Genomic DNA, 18,602 nt, shown 5'->3' with positions numbered 1-18,602 from the left:
ACTTTTGTTAAATGCGTACAAGCCTTTGGTTGTTTGGCTTATTCTGCAGAAGTAGTGTACTTACCAACCTGATAGACACCCTTCCTACTGCATGGGAAGCTCAGCCTCTCGGTCCTCATCTTGTGGCATAAAGCATTTTAAACTCTTAAGGTCTGATATATTTTAGTCTAAGTATACTCACAGGGTTCAGAATAGGCATTTCCGTAATGGTCTGTGATATACAGGTCAGACTAAATGATCTAATGGTGCCTTCTGGCTGTACAAGCTACTCAAGCCATGAAATCTGTTTTACCCACTACTTACACTCAGTCTTTCCACCACTGCTGCAGTGCCTGAACTCTAAAAACCCACACTGGGAAGGCAACCAGCCTATTCATTTTGGCCTTTAATATCCCTTGGTGATAGTTTTAAATTTTTAAACAGCTCTACCTGTTGTGCTCCCTTTTATGTGTTCTCCTAGTTACAGATATAATTTCGGAAGCAAAATATCTAAATAGTAAGCATAATAAAAATGAAACAGGTTAAAGCTTATTAGCAGTAGGGAGCAGATGTAGCAAAATTCTGCCAGTTCTCCTACGTTTCCTCCCCAGCAGGGACTTTCTGTCAAGCTGTGAGTTAGTTCTATACAATAATGCAGGCTGCTGTTACTGCTTCCTATACCTCGCTATTGTGCTAAAAATTCACTTTCATTTTTGATTTCTTCCTTCGGAATAATAATATTTAAAGCAGTTCCTGCAGAGCTAAATGTAAATTCAAGTACTGTGTGCTAGATGCTCAAGAGGGCATGAAAATGTAGAATTCATAAGAAAATAATTACATATTGAAAAGCTGTTTTATTTGCTTTAAAAATATTAACTTTCTCTCAACAAACTAAAGGTTCCTGAGCCGAGAGATAACCAGTTAATGACTGAAGTTAAGATTCCTTGAAATACCTCTCAAATATACATCATTCAATATATCAGTTACAATGTGGAAAAAAGATAACTAGTTAAGGAACAAAGTCATAAATTGATAGCAATATAAACTGAAAGCAAATGAAGTCTGCCACATGAAACATGATCACAGACTGTCACTCTGAGGGTTTTATTCTTCATGTGTAGTGTCAAAAATAAGCACTTAGGAAAGAGAGTTGAACAGAATAAGGACGTTCAAGATGGAGAGATTCCACTTGAAAATCATTTGAGGGTGTGTACCCAAATGGGACAGAAAATGAGAAAAGTTAATGGTCAAAATCTACTTTGTGGGCATTAAGGATAACCGATCTTATGATTTAGAATTTATATTTCAGATCCTGATTGCAAAGATGTTTTCTCTGAAAGTCTACTTTCCTTCTGAACTTCGACCTTGAGCTCTGGAACCAATTTTCAAACCAAATGTCAGCTTTTACCTCACCTGTTCTATGATCACTTGTTCACCTGCACGCATACAGCACCATTAGCTGCTGTTGTTAACCCTGTAATTAAATTTTGCAGTATGCAATGAAGAAACTTGTGATGCTGCTGGAGGCAGAAGAAACAATTTGAAAATCCCGGTGGCACTATTACACTTCTATTAATTGCCAGGCTCTCCCTCACTGAGACAGCCACCTTTATTAGTAATATGAAATACAGAATTGAAATTGATTTTGAATTTGGCACTTTTTAGTAAACAAAGATTCTTAGTGGAAAATACAAACATTTAAATTCCTTCATCTTATGTGTATGAGTAATTTTGGGGCAAACGTTTGTGTTCAGCAGTGCAGTCAGTTACTTTCAGCTTTTAATATGGTATGACTGCAAAGCAAGATCAGTTAAATGGAATATAACAGGACTATTAGGACTGCACATGCCCTGTATTTCAAGTCAAGCCATTTATATTGGTCACTAATGTCCTACATACAGTTTGGAACCTTGATTTTGCAGGACAAGTTTTCCCTTAGTTCAATGTTACAGCAGTCAAACTCAGGTGACGCAATTCAGGCAATTCCTTACAGTCCACTGTGGGGGGATGCCCCTGGCCAGCAGGTAAGACCCCCTCAGTCCCCCGCAGTGGGATGGGGGAGAGACCCAGGAGGGCAAAAGTGAGAAAAAAAATCACGGGTGGAGATAAAGGCAGTTTAGTAACTGAAGGAAAGAGAAAAAAATAAAAGCAATCACTCACCGCCCCCCACCAGCAGACTGACGCCCAGCCAGGCTCTGAGCAATGGCTACTTTAAAAAAACTTGCCCCTGCTCCAGCTTTTATTGCCAAGCCTGGATTTATTTGATATGTAATACCTCTTTGGTCCACTCGGGTCAGCTGCCTCAGCTGTGTCCCCTGCCAGCTTCTTGCCCAACCTCAGCCTGCTTGGTGGGCATGGGCAGAGTTGGAAAGGGGACGCCTTGACGCTGTGCAGGCACTGTTCAGCAACAGCCAGCACGGGCCTGCCAGCAACAGGGAGTTAGTCACAAGTCCAAACCACAGCGCTATCGGGGCCGCTATGAAGCAAATAAACTCTACCCCAGCCAGACCCACTACATCCACTCATGAGAGGAAGTTCACAGTAACCTACAAATTATAAGCCAAGTTTGAGTTAAATGCGTAACTGTCCTCAGCAGTCGTTGGAATGAGACATATGGAAAGCAAATTTGTTCTGAAGATACGTCTCTCAGATTACTACTGAAATATATAACAGGATCTTAACTCTTGCGTTCCTGAAGGCAGGTGAGTCCATGTACAGAAGATTAGAATAGAAAGTTTTCAATAAATGGCCGTTAGTGACATGCATGAATATATGTGCTTGTTAGAAGTTATACTAAGAAAAAATACAAATATATTTTCATGGATATGTGTGTAATGTATACTAATCTATATGCATATATATGTATACGGGGAGTGAGGGAAAGAGAAAATCTGTATACCTATACATTTCCCCCACGTAATTCTGCAGAACATGCACAGAGAGACTATGAGACTATGCATTACTGAACAGGTACCTACAGCTCCATGCTAACATCCGTTTGGCAAATTATGACAAAACTTTACCAAATATACTGACTTAATTAGTCTTTTTACTGGCATTTAATATTTTCATCAGCGAACAGTTACATTTTTCTCTTTCAGACTCGCTTGCTTCTTCATTGAGATATATGCAGAAGTAACTACTATGTCAACTACTGGAGATGGCCAGGACGTTTCCACGAAGGTCCTTATAAGCAAGACACATAAAGACCTGCATAATATTAACACTGAATAATGCCCAAAAGAAAATCAAAGTCAGATTTCAAGTGTTACCAGCTGTGTTCATTGTGTTACAACTAAACGACTGACGAGAAATATACACATTCATCATATCAGCTGGAATAATTTTTATGCTTCATCCATGAAGCTGAATAAATAGAGAGAGGAAGCCGAAAGTGATTATTCACTGCTGAGCTGGCACGCATGTTACTGGGTATCGACCAGTTATCACTGCTCATTTTTGCTATGCAAAAATTTAAAGGGGTTTCAAAATAATGCTAGCTCGCTTTCATGCTGTCTTACCTACTTCCTTGAAAGTGGAGTATAGGAAAGGATAAATAATTTTTGGTTTCCTTTTACTTTCATAAGTAAGTAAATTGAAGACCTATTATTAATTTTGATGCCCACGTGATACCCTTCAGAGAAGAGGAGGAGGAAGAGGAAATGATGTGTTGTTATGACCAGCACACAGAACCAGAGACTAGGATAATCAAGTACTGAAATTTCGTAGGATCCCTTGAATTGTGCTATACACTAATAAAGAAGTACTTCCACTGGAAGAAAGATGATATTTGCCTGAGTTAATTTCCATTTTTACCTTCAAGTTTTTGGTGGCAGAAGATCATAATGGTATCTGATTCTTGCACAGTTTCAAAGTGAAAAGATTATATTTTGAGCTCTGATTTTGGCTGGAGCTTCATGAGGGAGAAGTCCAGGTATGAATTTTCCTAGTTAATTGTGGAGTTTCTCTTCAGCGGTAATTTGCTGAGTCTGTTTGTGGTGTTGATGCCAGCCAGCAGCTAAGCACCTACACAGCCACTCACTCACCCGCCAGCCCCAGCAGAACAGGAGCGACAATAGGAAGAGCAAAAACGAGAGAACTCTTGGGTCGAGATAAAGCAGTGTAATAAGTGAAAAGAAAACCACTAGTGATGCAAAGGTGGCCATTCACCACCTCCCACCAGCAGACTGATGCCCAGCCAGCCTCTGGAGAATAGCCACTTTGGAAGAGGAGACTCCCCAGTTTTTATTGCTGCTCATGATGGTATGGGATAGTCCTTTGGCTGCCTCTTGCCCACCCCCAGCCTACTCACTCTGGGGGACAGAGTGGGAAAAAGAGAAAGCCTTGAAACTGTGCATTATTGGCCTGTCAGCAACACTGTTTTAGTCACAAATCAAAACCACAGCACCCTAGGGGCTGCTATGAAGAAAGTTAACTCCATCCCAGCCAGACCCAGTACACTACTCAATAGCTGAGATTCTTTCCTGCAACAAGGGTGCTTTCCCAGGTCCTGCATAACCATGACTAAGAGAATATTGCCCATAGATTTAAAGGGGGTACTTTCACTAGAAAAGTTTGACTAGTTTCTAAAGACCTGAGTTTTCTTATTTTTGCTGAGCTCACACTGAAGAGACAAGTTAAAATACCCTCCCTGGAAAAAGAACAAGACCTGGAATAGTTAGTTAGTACTTAACATCAAACTACTCATTGGAAGCACTGACTTGGAAGGAACATTTGTGGTGTCTGGAAGAGATTAACCTGCTGCAGTTGTAGAAAGGACCGGTTGTTCATAAAACTAAGTAGGTTGGGGTGGCAATCTGGTTCTTCTTTCAGTCCTGGTCCGTAGGATTAACTCATCCAGATGAGCAGAAAAAAAACTCTGAAGCGGATGATTTTCCTGAAATTCCTTCCTTCATTGTGGGGATTTAAAGTGTCCTACATGTAATTAGGACTACAGTTCAATAGAGAAGTTTCCTGAGTGGAAGTAGGACCTTGATCACTTTTCAACCAAAATGGCATTCTCCCCTCTATAAAGAGGCACTGACGACAGGTACCAGCCTTGGGGCTGAAATCCTGTTAATGGCTTTCACAGTCATCACACCTAAGACTTTTGACCAGAGGTTCTGGCCTAAGCAAACAGTGGATGCATATATGCCCTCTTGCTTAGCACAAAAGCGACAGGCTCGAAACAGAATTAGTATTTTCAGCAAATGTGATGAAGAATTACTCAAAAAAACTCTTACAAGGGAACTGCTGCAGGGGAAAATCAGTCAGCCTGGATGAACTAGGCTGTTTACCACCCTGAATAACTTGACATGCATTTCTTCACTGTGTCTAACTGAAAAACAATGTTCAAAAGCATGTATATATTACCTGTAAATGACAAATAAGCTAGTGTAAATCAGTTCATGAAAATCAAGAGAGTTATGCTGACTTATACCAGCTGAGGATTTGATTGTATCTGTATCTATCTACACACGCATTCACACAAGAAATGCTCTCCTTTCTTATTTTCTGTTGTTCATATTTTATGTTTATAGTCTACTATTCACGTATACTGTTTAGAACATTATGTGATCATATCATTTTTCATGTATATATATATTAAATATCTAATAATGGCTTTAGTTAAGATCATGTAGACTCCTCCATTGTTCTTTTTATTGACTATATTCCTTTTTAAAATTCATCGAGGCTCCACTAATGTTACAAATAGCCTATCATAATCTTCCTTTAAAAAAAAACAAAAGTGGCAACCCCTTCACCTGCCATCACGGCCCAGTGTCAAAAGGCAGAATATTTTCAAGGACCTCTGGAGTTCCACTACCTGCATTTGACCTGTGTTAAATATTCTCATTACAGTTGCTTCAAATGAATACAAAAGCTTTGTTTAATCTGAACATAGGGGAAATGAAATACACTAGGCACAAGATGAAAGACCCACTACCACTGTGCTATTTGAATGCACTGCATGTTCTTAACATGGGCCATAAAAGAAGCCTGCTTTAATATATCAAACTGCAGAACATTCAAAATAGCATCTAGTAGCAAAATAAATGTTGTAAACCTGGTGAGTGAAAAAAAGGAAACGGAAACATGTATTTTCTTCCTACTGAATTTTTGATAGGCGTAGGTAATGGCTGGTGGCAATGTTTTTCAAAAATATTTAGTTTTCTTCTGGTAATATTACCAGTTATATTAATTAACCTACATGAGATTTTACTACAGTGTAAACGTAGCAGGGTTCTAATCTATCATTTATACCTTTATAATATTAAATTACTTCTAGTCCGCACATTCTAACTGTTCTGTTCAAGAACTGGTCTAAGGAGGAGACCAATTAAATTAGTATTACCTATACTATCATCTATAGGGCACAGAACTTACAATACTCTTTGGAAAAGAAACAATTGTATTAAACATAGATATTAACCAATACATATAATACACATATACAAAAACTGTGTACCTCAATATTATGGGCTTACAAACATCTGTTCAGGATGGTGGAAAAGTACGTATCCTCTCACAGAAATCTGGGGGGTTTTACATTCCTTTAAGTTTTACGGTAATTTTCTCCATAGGGAAAGAGGATCTCAAACCTCTGTCCAATCCTTTGCAGCACGAAAAACCTTCGACTTCCACTATTTGAGCATAAGCTACTTCTGTTCTGGTTAGGATAAAGTGTCAGAGAATGCATGAATCTTATTTAAATTCATGACAGTCTGTATACTTCAAATACTACAGGCATGTCTGAACAATGCAACAGACTGCTGTGTTACAGATGCATGATGCCATTCTAAATGACTGCCATGAAAACATAATAATTACTCCAGAAAACCACTGCATGTAGCTAGAGAGCTTCTGGTTCGGGATTTACCTTGTTTATAACTTGGGACCTCTGTATTATTTGGTAGGCAAACTGGAAAGACACAGGGTAGTACCAATGGTATTTACAGGAGTGTTGAAGGAGGTATGATGCAGGGGCTCCCTAGGATGGGCCCAGTGCCCCAGATGACTGCTCTTAGATATTTTTTAAAAATCCTAGTTCAGACTCATTTACATATTTTGACATGTGAACAGTTTGTAGTTCTGGCCCAAAAGGTTTAAATTTAGATACTTAAAGTTGGCATCAAGTTACCCGAGTGCTGAAATAAGCAAGGAACCCATTCACAATATATATCAGAGAAAACATTGTGATTTTTTTTTTCCATTACTTCTACATTACGTGCTATTAAGATGCACATTGTCAACAACCTGACTGGCATTCCTGACAGAATGAAAGTCAACTGTAGCGCTCTTTGCTGGATTTGAAACAATCATGGGATCACAGCCATTCATCCTGAATGCTTACCAGAAAAAACCAGAAAGCTTCTGTCAGAAGAAGGTGGGCTGGAGAGCTTTTAAGTTTGTAGTACCTTTGCTCAGGGATTTATTGGAGGGAGAGGACTAGACAACTAACGTCTAAAGGCAAGCTATGTTATAAAAGCCAAAAGACACAAATGGCCTCCAAGTTTTTCTGTGACTAAGTTAATGTGCTCTTAACTCACTGGAAAAAAAGAGAATTAATAGTACTTTGCCACGGAATATACATTTGAATAGCAGCAGCCCAAACCAGTATCTATTAAACAGTTTATCAAAATTGATATATTTTACTGGCCTACCTAAACCAAATCTTACTGGGGATTAGCAAGATGCAAAAAGAATAAACCACAGCAGTTAAGCTGGAATGCCTGAAATCTTGATACAGTACAGCATGTTTCTTCTCTGTATCGGTGAGGATAACAAAAGCAAGAAAAAGCAGGCATTCAGAGGTGCCAAAAAAAAAAAAAAGAGTAATCACACTCTTGCCCATCTCAGTTACTCTAGTGGAGTCTGTTTTATGGACAGAAGTACAATCCACCACCTGAAATTCTCTAACAGAGTGCTACAGGACTGGTTCTGCATAGAAATCCCATGGGGAGGGGAAAAAGAAGGTAGGGGGTGGACTCAGCTCCCAACCAAATATAGTGGGAGTACTGTCTAAACGGTACAGCTCAACCCCTACTGAATGAAGTGCACACACAAAGTAAATTAATAAAATCTTGCAGGCACAGTCACTGTTATATCATTATACAATAATTATTTGGAATATTTCCATCTATCAATAATGCCATCTGTCCCACCCAATACAAATGGACTACAACCCATCTGGCTTATTTTTTTCTATTGATTACTCTGCTGAATGAGTTAGCAAAACCGCTTATAAAATCATCATACTACATGACACTGTCATTAAAAGATGTGAAGTAAAGAAAAACACAAGATGAGATTTAATTGGAAAACTGTCAGTTCTTCTTCCAGAAAGTTTCAGCAATGCTACAAGCTATTTTTTTTTGGCTACTTTAAAAAAAAAACCCCAACAACCCACCAAAAAAACCCAAAGCCCTCCAAACGCTAACTACTGGATGAGGCAGAAACTGTTCTACCACACAATTGTTATTATTTCTGACGAGGTATGCTGGAGAAGTGCCCTAAATGTATCTCCTCAAGAGTGGAAAAGGGTCCCAAAGTGTGCCTGGGTATCACAAAGAAACTGTGGAAGGACTGTAACTAAAAAGTAGGGTGGGGGGAAGCTACCAATGGCTGGCACTTGTACTTGTTAATTCCAATTATTTTTCCTAGGTTTTGGCTTTGATTATTTGTTTGCATAATTGTCTTTATGCTATTTTTGCAGCCTCTCTTCTTTCTTTTGTATTTAACTACTGCTTCGCTCACCTAGATTTTAATTTCTACAACAGCAGCCTGTCTTTTCTTTTGATTCTAACCACTGCTTCCCTCAACTATATCTTAATTTCTACAACAACCACTACTTAACAATGCAGCCATATCTATCCACAGAACTTAAATGCTTACCTCAGCTCCCTTACTCTAGATCTCAGTTCCTACAATACGGTCTTAGTTTTAACAATGGAAATTTATCTTGTGTGCATTCAAAATGTTGATCCAAAGATCTTTTCATTAGTCCAGTGATTAAGTTGGGGTTTTTTTTTTTTGAGTGAGTGAGACCTCACTCGGGCTGCTTTCTTATCCTTCCCTCCCCGCTATTTTTGATTTCTCCATGGTGGAGTCCTACTACAACCTTCCATCCCTCCACCAGACTTCTGTTTCCAGTGTCACCCCAAATGGCTTTTCCAATGACACCGTGACTCAAACTGGCTTGGGAAGGAAGAAGAGAGAGGGACAGGGATGGCATTCCAGTTCTGCAGACACAACCCTTGATGCCTGTGGGTAACTGGAGTTCAGGGAGGCAATGCTCGGGGTTAGACTGGAGGGGTGGGGCTGCAGGGAATGGTGCTGGGAGCACAGGTACTGAGCTGCCATCTGGGATGAGGGAAATCAGGATGACAGCAGTGGAAAAGAGCTGTGTAAGAAGAAATGATGCTGGAATAAGGAAGGGGCCAGAGACTGGGTGACTGGAACAAGCTGGGAGTTGCTACGGGGTCCAGCCTGCTTACTGTTACTATTTTGTCCCTCTCTTACAGTCCCCTTCCATCCTGGATGCTCATTAGAGCCACTCCTCTGGATATCAGTGAAATAATTTGGTTCTCCTGAAACATATCCAATTTATCTTTCTCTTCGTAATTCAAGAAGTTCCTAAAAGACAACTGACACCGTCAAGAATATGACAAGAAGTCCTCTAAAGCCTAGGTAAGTGTGTCTGACCCTGTGGCCGTATCTCAAACAAAGCTATGATCAACTCCATGCCCACATCCTGCTCTTACAAGTAAAACTTTTGTGTTATATAAACCCACCCAGAGAAAAGCTCTCACACTTCTCTTTATATTATGTTCTGTTAGATCCAATTTATTTGTTTCCTAAACAATTTATACAACCCCTTTTGTGCTTTACAGACTGCCGCCATCAAATATGCAGAATGATTCAACTGAGGTTGTTGAACAGAATTATTTATCTAGAGGATATCTACCAGACATCACTATATGACGGAATGCAAATAATTTTTGGTGCTTTAAAAAAAACCTTGGCTGTTCTAATGCGTATGATTTAGTCACTGTGTTAACTACAAACACCTCAATCTTTGTATACCATCATTTTGCTATTAAATACAGAACGTTCAACAAACAAATGCAGACTCCAATATCCGCCTTTAAACCATAATTAGTTCTGTGGTTTATAAAGTCTAGTTTATAAGAAATGAGCCCTGAGCTGCAACGTTTTGTTTGCACAAACAAACCCCCTTTTCCATGGATGACAGAAGCAGAACAATTTCAACTGAGGCACCATTTGTTGTTTTCAAGTAATCTGTAGGTTGCTATTGATTCAGGCCTTTGGCCACTGCTTGAAATACAGTTCAAGAATAATAAAATACTTTCGGTCTGGCTGACTTAGTTTACTTGCAGAAAACAGACCGTTATTTCATGTCATGGTATTTGACAGAACTGTCTGTAGTATTATTGGGATATCAAAAATAGAACCACACACGGTAAGGGATATGCTACTTAGACTCTTAAATACAGATGTCTTCAGAATAAAGCTACTGTGTTCTGGCTTCCGCACAGAAAGACAATAGCACTCCACAGACTGCTTCAAAGCGAATATTAAGAGGTGTAAAAACTACATTTCCTGTTTTCACCAATTCTATGGAGTAAGCGAGAGAGAAGTACAACTGTCATACAATTTATCAGTCATTTTACAAGGTTCTTCCAAATTTCAAACTTTATTGCTTTCCTTGTTCTGAGAGTAAAAGGAACAGTCCTAATAGCATTCCAGCTAGTGCTTCTCCTCCAATACAAAATCTCTATTTCCATTAACAGGACAATCGTAGTTTCAGGGCAGGACAATTCCTCCCTCTGGTTCCTTTTCACAGAAGTGTTTGATACATCTTTTTCTCTGCTTTGCTGTGTACACAAACCCTTACTAACCAAAGAAGTACGCACAGCCTGAGGAAAAATTCAGTTCCTCTGCCTGAACCTCCTATTGACAAAATGATAGGGAAATTGGAACATCTGGCTGCTGATATCTCATTCCCACGTATATTTTATTTTTTTTCCGAAGCATTTTTAGATCGTATTATGGCACACATTACTTCATCTACAATATCTTTTTGCTCTTTCTGATATTGTCATTAATGTATATGATCTGATAAGCACAGCACAAGACTGATGAACATCCTCTAGGATTGCTTGATACTTCTCTAGAACGTTCTTTCTTAAACATTCCTGAAAACTGTTGGGCAGCTAACTCCTCACAGAAGTATGCACAGGCAGCAATCCATTTTTTAAGCTATGGCTTGAACAATCAAATATGTACATGGGCCAGATACTAGTGATAGCCCAAAAGCAAGCAATCTCAACGGTATTTTTCATGTATCTGAAAGTATTGCCTAGTCAACTCAGTAAGCGGAAGAAATAACAGACTCAATAAAGAGTAGCAGAAATGTATAACAACTATGGAAGATCTGGAAAAAGGAAAGTTTCAAAGAACTGGCAAACAGCACCAATCTGACCTCACATCTTACGCACTATAAATAAGAAAGCACGTAGGCTTCATGGTCATGGCACATGTTACTAACCAGTCACATAGCAAAAAACTGAACTGAATTAAAAAATCTGAATTGAATTCAGATTCAATACACTTGGTCTTGGAGGAGCAGTAAACACTGTTTAAGAGGGTCCTTTATTAATAAAACAAGGTTGAATGTGTAAGCTTCTAAGTGAAGCCTATATCTTTACTCAGAAAGATAACTGCCTAGTGCAGAGGCTGAAAGTGAAGATAACTAGAAGGAAAGTTTCAGGTGCATTTTTCCTTCTTTTATGGCAATAGTAACACATACTAATGCTTTCAAGCCATGTATTTCCCTGAGAAACCATAATAATTAAGTTACATTAAATTATACAGCAATTATATAGTTACTACTCTTTTTTTACTCATTTGCGGAGAAGTTACGCTTTATTTACAAGACCTGTGGCCACTACCTTTTTAACGCTTGCAGGGTGTTCAGTGGCTATTTAAGAAAAATGGTACATACATAATAGAAATGATTACGGTACTGTTATAAATCACTGTGCAAATTATTATGCTATTAGAGATAATCTAGGTCAACCCATAGACAGGCATGCCCTGATCTGGTCGTAGATGTTCAGCTGAATAATAAGCAAAAATGAGCAGTAAACTGCTAAACTCAGTTGTCATGACAATATTGCTTGTAAGAAAGAGTGGGGAAAAAACCTCAACAGAACAACTCACAGGAAGTTAAAGTAAAATGACCGGTTTCTGTTACGTAAAAATATATGGTCAGAGGTAATTCAAGTAAGGTGTTGTTCACATTTTTGTTGGAGGAATTGACTGCTCTTAGAGAGTTCTTTAACGTACTGCTTTGGGGAATTAAGACAAAGTTAGTGACGACTATAACCTTCTATTAAGCAGTTTTCTTTCTCAGTTGTGCACAACCACTTACGAGCCAGAACAAAACAGCTCAATCAAACCTTATTATACCAGCTTTACTTGAACCCTTCTGAAATGTGCTGAGGAAGTTCTGGTATTACTACAAGGCTTAGTGGGGGGGAAAAAGGCAACCCAGAAAGAAAAAAAAAACAGATATCACAGCTACCTTTTTACATTCTCTTAATTTCTTCTGCCATACTGAGCGAGCAATAGGAATGTGCTTGCTGTCAGTTACGTAGCAGCTGGCTGTGATGACATGGTGCAGTGCAGTCTTCTGGCTCATAGCTTGGAGAACGTGCTCAACATGACGGAGGGAAACTACGGCCTCAGTGCATATGCCCCCGCTAACAAGTTGCATCGTACAAGGTACTAGAGCAATCTGTCCAGCGCAGTAGAGAATATCTCCAACCTAGAAGAAAATAAAAATAGGCAAATAAGATTCTGGGTGTGTATAGAAGGCAAGGGAAGCACTTTTCTCTCTTCCAGGTAGTTTCTTTCAACAGTACTGTCCTTGCCATCATTTGTCACAAATGGAGCAAACTTGCCAGTCGAAAGATAATTTTTGATGGGGATTTAACTACAATATGGAAACACAGCTCTGCAATAAACTTTACCCTAACAGTTAACACATGGATGTGTGTGTCAGCTCAAAACAATAATATCTGATGTTCCTGACGGTTACAGCTGCTGGATCACACTGATGTACCAACATGGTTTTAATATGTTCTTACCTTCTTTTTTTTTGAGTGATGATGCACACTACCTTAGGTTCAGTGTTATTTTTTGAAATCTTCTAAGTCTTACGTTAAGCTTTGGTTTATGTAAGTATATATAAGAAAGTATAAGTATATATTTGTAACGTCTTTAGTAAACTGGTTTTAAATTATTATAAAAATAATACTGCAGAACAGCTAAAAGACTGTATATGACAAAGCCATGATAATCCACCAGAAGGTAAAAGGAAACTCTAGATTGAAAATAAGATGCAGGAGAATGTCATTTGACCAAAGAGACGGGTTCACCTTTTGAAAATGGAATTAAATGGGTGGCCAGATATACCATCAATACATGCTTTAAGCTGAGCTGCAATGCAGTTACTTTGGGCCAATTTTCCAAAGTCTTCCTGGCAACGTCCTGAAGACCTACTTTTTTTAACAGCAGCCAGCAACGGAAATGTTTATTCTTACTATTCAGACATGTCAAAGATTTATTATACAATCTTAATGTAAATATCAAAACTTTTCATCCTCTTACGCTGCACTTCTCTAGAAAGTCTGTACATCTCCTGATCAGGGAAGCAGTAAATTTTATTCAATATCAAAAGAAAACTAAGTATAGAAGTGGGAGGTGAGGTGGGCGTAAGCAGCTTTGAAGTCAGCACAAGAAGCGTTTTGCTAGGAGTACGGAGAGGGAAAATGGACTGTGCAAGGAATCTTTAGGAAGAATTTTGCAGAACTTACAGTATAAACTGTAAAAATTCCTCAGAATTAAGAATAATTAAGAAAGAAATCTGCGTCCTAGAAGACATGGCAATCAAACCATGTGACAGACCCATATGCAACTCCAAATCTGTCCTCATAACTGTCTGTGTCTCACAAAAGACTCACACATGTAACTATTGGAAGAGCATCTCATACAATTTGGCATACAAGTTCTATGATTAGCAGCTGAAGAGGGGGAGGAGGCAGTGAGGAAAGATATCAACTGACACCCATCAACTATTTAAATTGTTTAAAATATCTGAAATATTGTTTTGATAATGCTATATATAATCCTGAATTTGGAAAAAATATGCAAGTAATATTTTGGTTTATAGGAACAAATGGTCTTTTTTTTTTTTTTTACAGTGCTATTTTAAAATATGTGCCATTGAACAAGGGAGTCCAGCCAGCTACCAAGTGGCATGCTGACAAGATGAGAAACAAATTCAGGAAGATATAATTCAGAGGGGCACAGGTTTGTTTTTAAAGGAAGCCATTCATTTTCACCTCTGCAAAGTGAAATCCATGCATTAGTCACAAACTCCAATACAGGTAGTTTATAATTCTACAGCAAAAAAAATCACACTGGAAATATTTCTTCTTTTTTTCCTGTTGGGCTGCTGGTTTTCCATGAACCACCCATGTTAATTATTAGGTAGACAGAAGAGCTGTTCAACCAGTTCACTTCCCCTATTCTTGAACAGATTGTTTGAGACATAATATGAATACTAATTAACGATAAAATATCTGTCAGTGTTTTGAAATACGGACCAAGATAGCACTTTCTTAAAGTATCCTGGATAGTTCTGATACAATTAGCCCCACTGGTCATAAGCAAGGTCAAAAAAAATCTCTGAAGGATTTGAGCAAAACTGGCACCACTTTTGGCTCAGATTCAGTGGGAATTTTGCACACTTCTTTAAAAATCAATTTAAAAAAATCCCTCTGTTCCTAACATACTTGTTTGTATCTTAAGACGTAATTAATAGAAAAAACAGTGTTCCTGAAATGCCACCATGTTATGGAAGGGTGGATGCAAGGGGGAAAGAAGGAAAAGGGTCACAACACGGCCACAGTTTTGCAGCGACTCTATTTCAGGGGGACATGATTTAAGATAAGGGAAGGAGGAGGGATGTTCCTCTTCTCTTTCCCAGTGACTTGGTCATGAAAAGCAAGCATAAATAAACAATCAGCAGGGGCAAAGCAGCAAACCAGTACAGTGTTTTAGCAGATTTCAAGAGGTTGTCTCTAGAATGTTTGAAGCATTACACAGAAAATTGTTAGCAGAGTAAAAAGCTTTTAAAACAGGGAAGACATCATAATATCTTGTTCACAGTACTGAAATCTTACAACGGGAGATGTCACAATGTATGGTGTCGGTCCTTGTGTTGTGAAAGTATTCTGCAAAACCCTGCTAGAACCTTGCAACAGTTTATCTTTTTGGAGAATCTACAAGGACAACAGAAGATCTTTCAGGCTATAGATTCACAGTGTATCAAGTCTAGAGGACTTGTGTATGCAGTAAACTCAGCATAGAAACAAAACTACCATGTAATGGTATTTATACACTAGATGTCTCAGCTTACGCTGATGATTTAATTTTCGCTGCAACCCCTACACACATTTCCAGTGCTAAAATTTCATTAAAGATTTGACAAACCAAAAATAAAAAAAAAAACGTGTACTGCTGAGATGCTCACTTGTACCAATTTATTTCCAATACAGGTCCACAGCAGTAAGCAGTTTATAAATGGAGCCTCATGCAATTCCACATATCTTCCCTTTTTATTTTCATTTTTATCACTACAAGCTAAATGAAAGGTGAGTCTTAATAAGCTAACATAGTAGTTTAGCAGCCGTTTTGCTCAGTTAGCACAACCGTAAGTAATCAAGGGAATTCAATGGACAATAGGAACCTCAGAGTATGCAATCCATACTCTAACAGATAGGAATGCTAAGCTTACGCTGAGAATTACTACTTTTCATAGTGTAGCTGTACTGCAGGAATTAAGTATAATATAGAGTTAGATCACAGCTAATACAGAGGGAAGACAGCATAGTAGCAAATTATTATTTTAGCTCACCTTTTTTTTTTTTTTTAAGCTGCATTCGCTTTTTAGGAAAGCAGAAGGAAAGGATCTATAGTATCATGGAAAGGAAAAGTCAGAAGAAAGCTTGGTGCTGCTTTGAACTGCTCTATCCCATGAAAAAGCTTTTGACAGTATTATAAGTTACTGAAAGGACACAACACATCTCCCACAAAACATAATTCACAAAAAGAAACAATGAGAAAAACAAGCTTAATTGGACAAAAGGACTAACTCATGCTGCCAATTAGCAAGAGAAAGCTATTGCTAAGTATTGCTAATTAGAAATAGAAGTAAATAGGATACCTATAAGAATGCACTGAGTTGTTTTTTTTAATTAAAGGCCAACAGCAACTATCGAAACTCTATTAAACTTTTCCTGCTGGTATTACTAAAACTTGCTAGCGATTAACTGGTATAATAAAAAATTGCAGGGAAGAGTTAACGGAGACATTTCAACCATTTACCCACAGGTATTTAGGCCGATGTTAATAGTTGCACCATACGAACAAACGCCTGCTTCTTGGAAAGGATGGAGTCAATACGCAATCAGCGAAATCGTTGTTATGAATGCAGTTTGGTGTCTGAGGGGCTGCTGCCCTTTAACAGGTCAGGGTACACAAAAGATTCAGTGACCCCCTGACCTAACAGTGAAATAAGCCACCATTATGTTCAGTCAGTGTAAATAAGCATAACTGACAACGTGCTAATAGGCTGCCTCTGGTCAGCCATGTGTACCTCTGACCTTAATGAAGACCTAAATCAATTAATACTCCAGGCAATAAAGACCTCTGGCTGATTGAGTTAGATAGAAATCATCTTTTCTAACGGGATTAAAGCTGCAAGGTGGTGAACTTTTTATTTAATATATGATAATCCTTTCTTCCTAGGGCCCTCTTATTTTAGCTAATGACGGTTAAATTGCTTTTTGCAATGGGAAATCTTTTATTCAACTACCTAGTGTGAATAAAGTTTTAGAGGTACCATTTAGGCAACAGTAACCGAAAAGCTTTGAGTTCACATTATGAACACAAATTGTATCTGACTAATCTGGTTTTAATACATCACAAGCTTCAATATAATTCACAAGTTTTTCTTGAACTGTTACAAGTTTGTAGTCTAAAAATTCCATAAATGAGTTGATCACACATAGTATAGTTTGATACACGCTTTCTTCTGAGAAAATGTGTACAGTTGTCAGTAACTGAAAGATGACGGGTATATTCGCAAATGAAAAATACAAAAACCAAAGTCATACCTTTCACTAAAAAAAACTGACGCTCTTAAGAATCCACATACAACTTAGTAAAATGCTTACATATCATACCCAAAACTCTAGAGCTTCCCTTTAAATAAGATATTTTCTCCTAGTTAGGTCAAAAAAGTATAATTAATCAGTAGCATATTATTGCTATCTTATTGAATCAGCTGTAATATTTCCCCAATTTTCAGCGATTTATAACTCAATTTTCAAATGCGGTGACTCCAGTTTGCTAATCCTCATTTTGGGATGGAGCTTCACACGTTCCCAAATGTATTTGATCACCTAAGCTGCAAGACTACAAAACACTCATGGTTTTGCATTGTTCTCTACTAGTAAAGTTTATTTTATCAAAGTGTGATTTAAATTTTTCTCTTTGAACTTATATGTTTGTGGGTTGAAAATTCACAGGACATTTTTGATCAACAACTGAAATAAAATACTGCAATTTTATGGATGCTAAACTAGGCTGTATAATTTTTTTATCTGCGCTCTAGTAAAATTAAGATACACCGTCCCACTAAGTTGTATTTGACACTGAGCACAGTGATGTAATGCGACCAACACACCTAAAACTTTTGTGCATTTCCTAATTGGAAATTACACAAAAGAGAAGTATCATGTCATGCCATATGCATACACTGAGAAGCACAAAAACTGGCAGGTCTTTAAAAAGGCAGCTAACTCAACGATGCATCTGAAGAAGCCACAATATTAACTGTTATGAATACTAAATCAACTTCAGAAAACTACATCCTAGTACCTCCTAATCATACGCTATGCTGCCCAACTGTAAACACTTCTGCAATCCTCTAAAAATCAAATAATTCAAGCCGAGCCTTTAGACTATGCTGGATTTACAGCAGGCAATCACATGTAATACATTCTTGAGGGTCTGTAGTACCCTGAAGTTCAACCAAATGCTATATGCACAGACTTCGAGAGGGACGAGCAGGTCAGAAAGCTTAAGAGAAGGTAATATCAAAGCTTCAGATTTGAACACCATTTTTACAAAAAATGTTCTATCCCATCACATAAAATGGTAATATTTGCCTACATATTTTTGGCAATGCATTGGATATATTTAAATCTTCATCAATGCCAAATCAATTTTATTCTGCTCTACAACTGATGGAAATAAAACCCACATACTTCTCATTTACAGAAGACAAAGATTCAGAAACTGAAATTTTCACAAAAAAACCCCACCCCAAAAGCTGTCGTTCTCATTCCAAGGGAGTATGAGACACAAAACAAAATAAATGTAGCTTTTAAAGTCAGCAACTGCAGTTACATAGATCTAGGAAATGTTCCAATGACGCGGGAGATAAAGGCTTGCCATCTAATACA

At 38.1% G+C, this 18,602-nt stretch overlaps 1 protein-coding gene across 13 annotated transcripts in view; it reads right to left on the bottom strand.

Moving 5' to 3' along the window:
* The window catches only part of DPH6 (diphthamine biosynthesis 6), a 208,811-nt gene that overhangs the window by 51,070 nt on the left and 139,139 nt on the right, over nt 1-18,602 (bottom strand). For 11 of the 13 annotated variants that reach the window (XR_012662249.1, XR_012662251.1, XR_012662253.1 and 8 more), the window contains exon 13: nt 12,590-12,832. The exons of the other annotated variants lie outside the window; for them this stretch is intronic. Coding sequence is in view for 5 of the 11 variants with exons in the window: in XM_075103244.1 (XP_074959345.1) it covers nt 12,590-12,832 (243 nt within the window). In the remaining 6 variants the exon portion in view is untranslated. The remainder of the gene's footprint in view (nt 1-12,589; nt 12,833-18,602) is intronic. 13 annotated transcript variants of the gene reach the window in all.

Source organism: Phalacrocorax aristotelis, chromosome 9 (assembly GCF_949628215.1).
Source record: "Phalacrocorax aristotelis chromosome 9, bGulAri2.1, whole genome shotgun sequence".
Taxonomy (NCBI): domain Eukaryota; kingdom Metazoa; phylum Chordata; class Aves; order Suliformes; family Phalacrocoracidae; genus Phalacrocorax; species Phalacrocorax aristotelis.
This window is presented reverse-complemented; position numbering and strand designations above follow the sequence as displayed.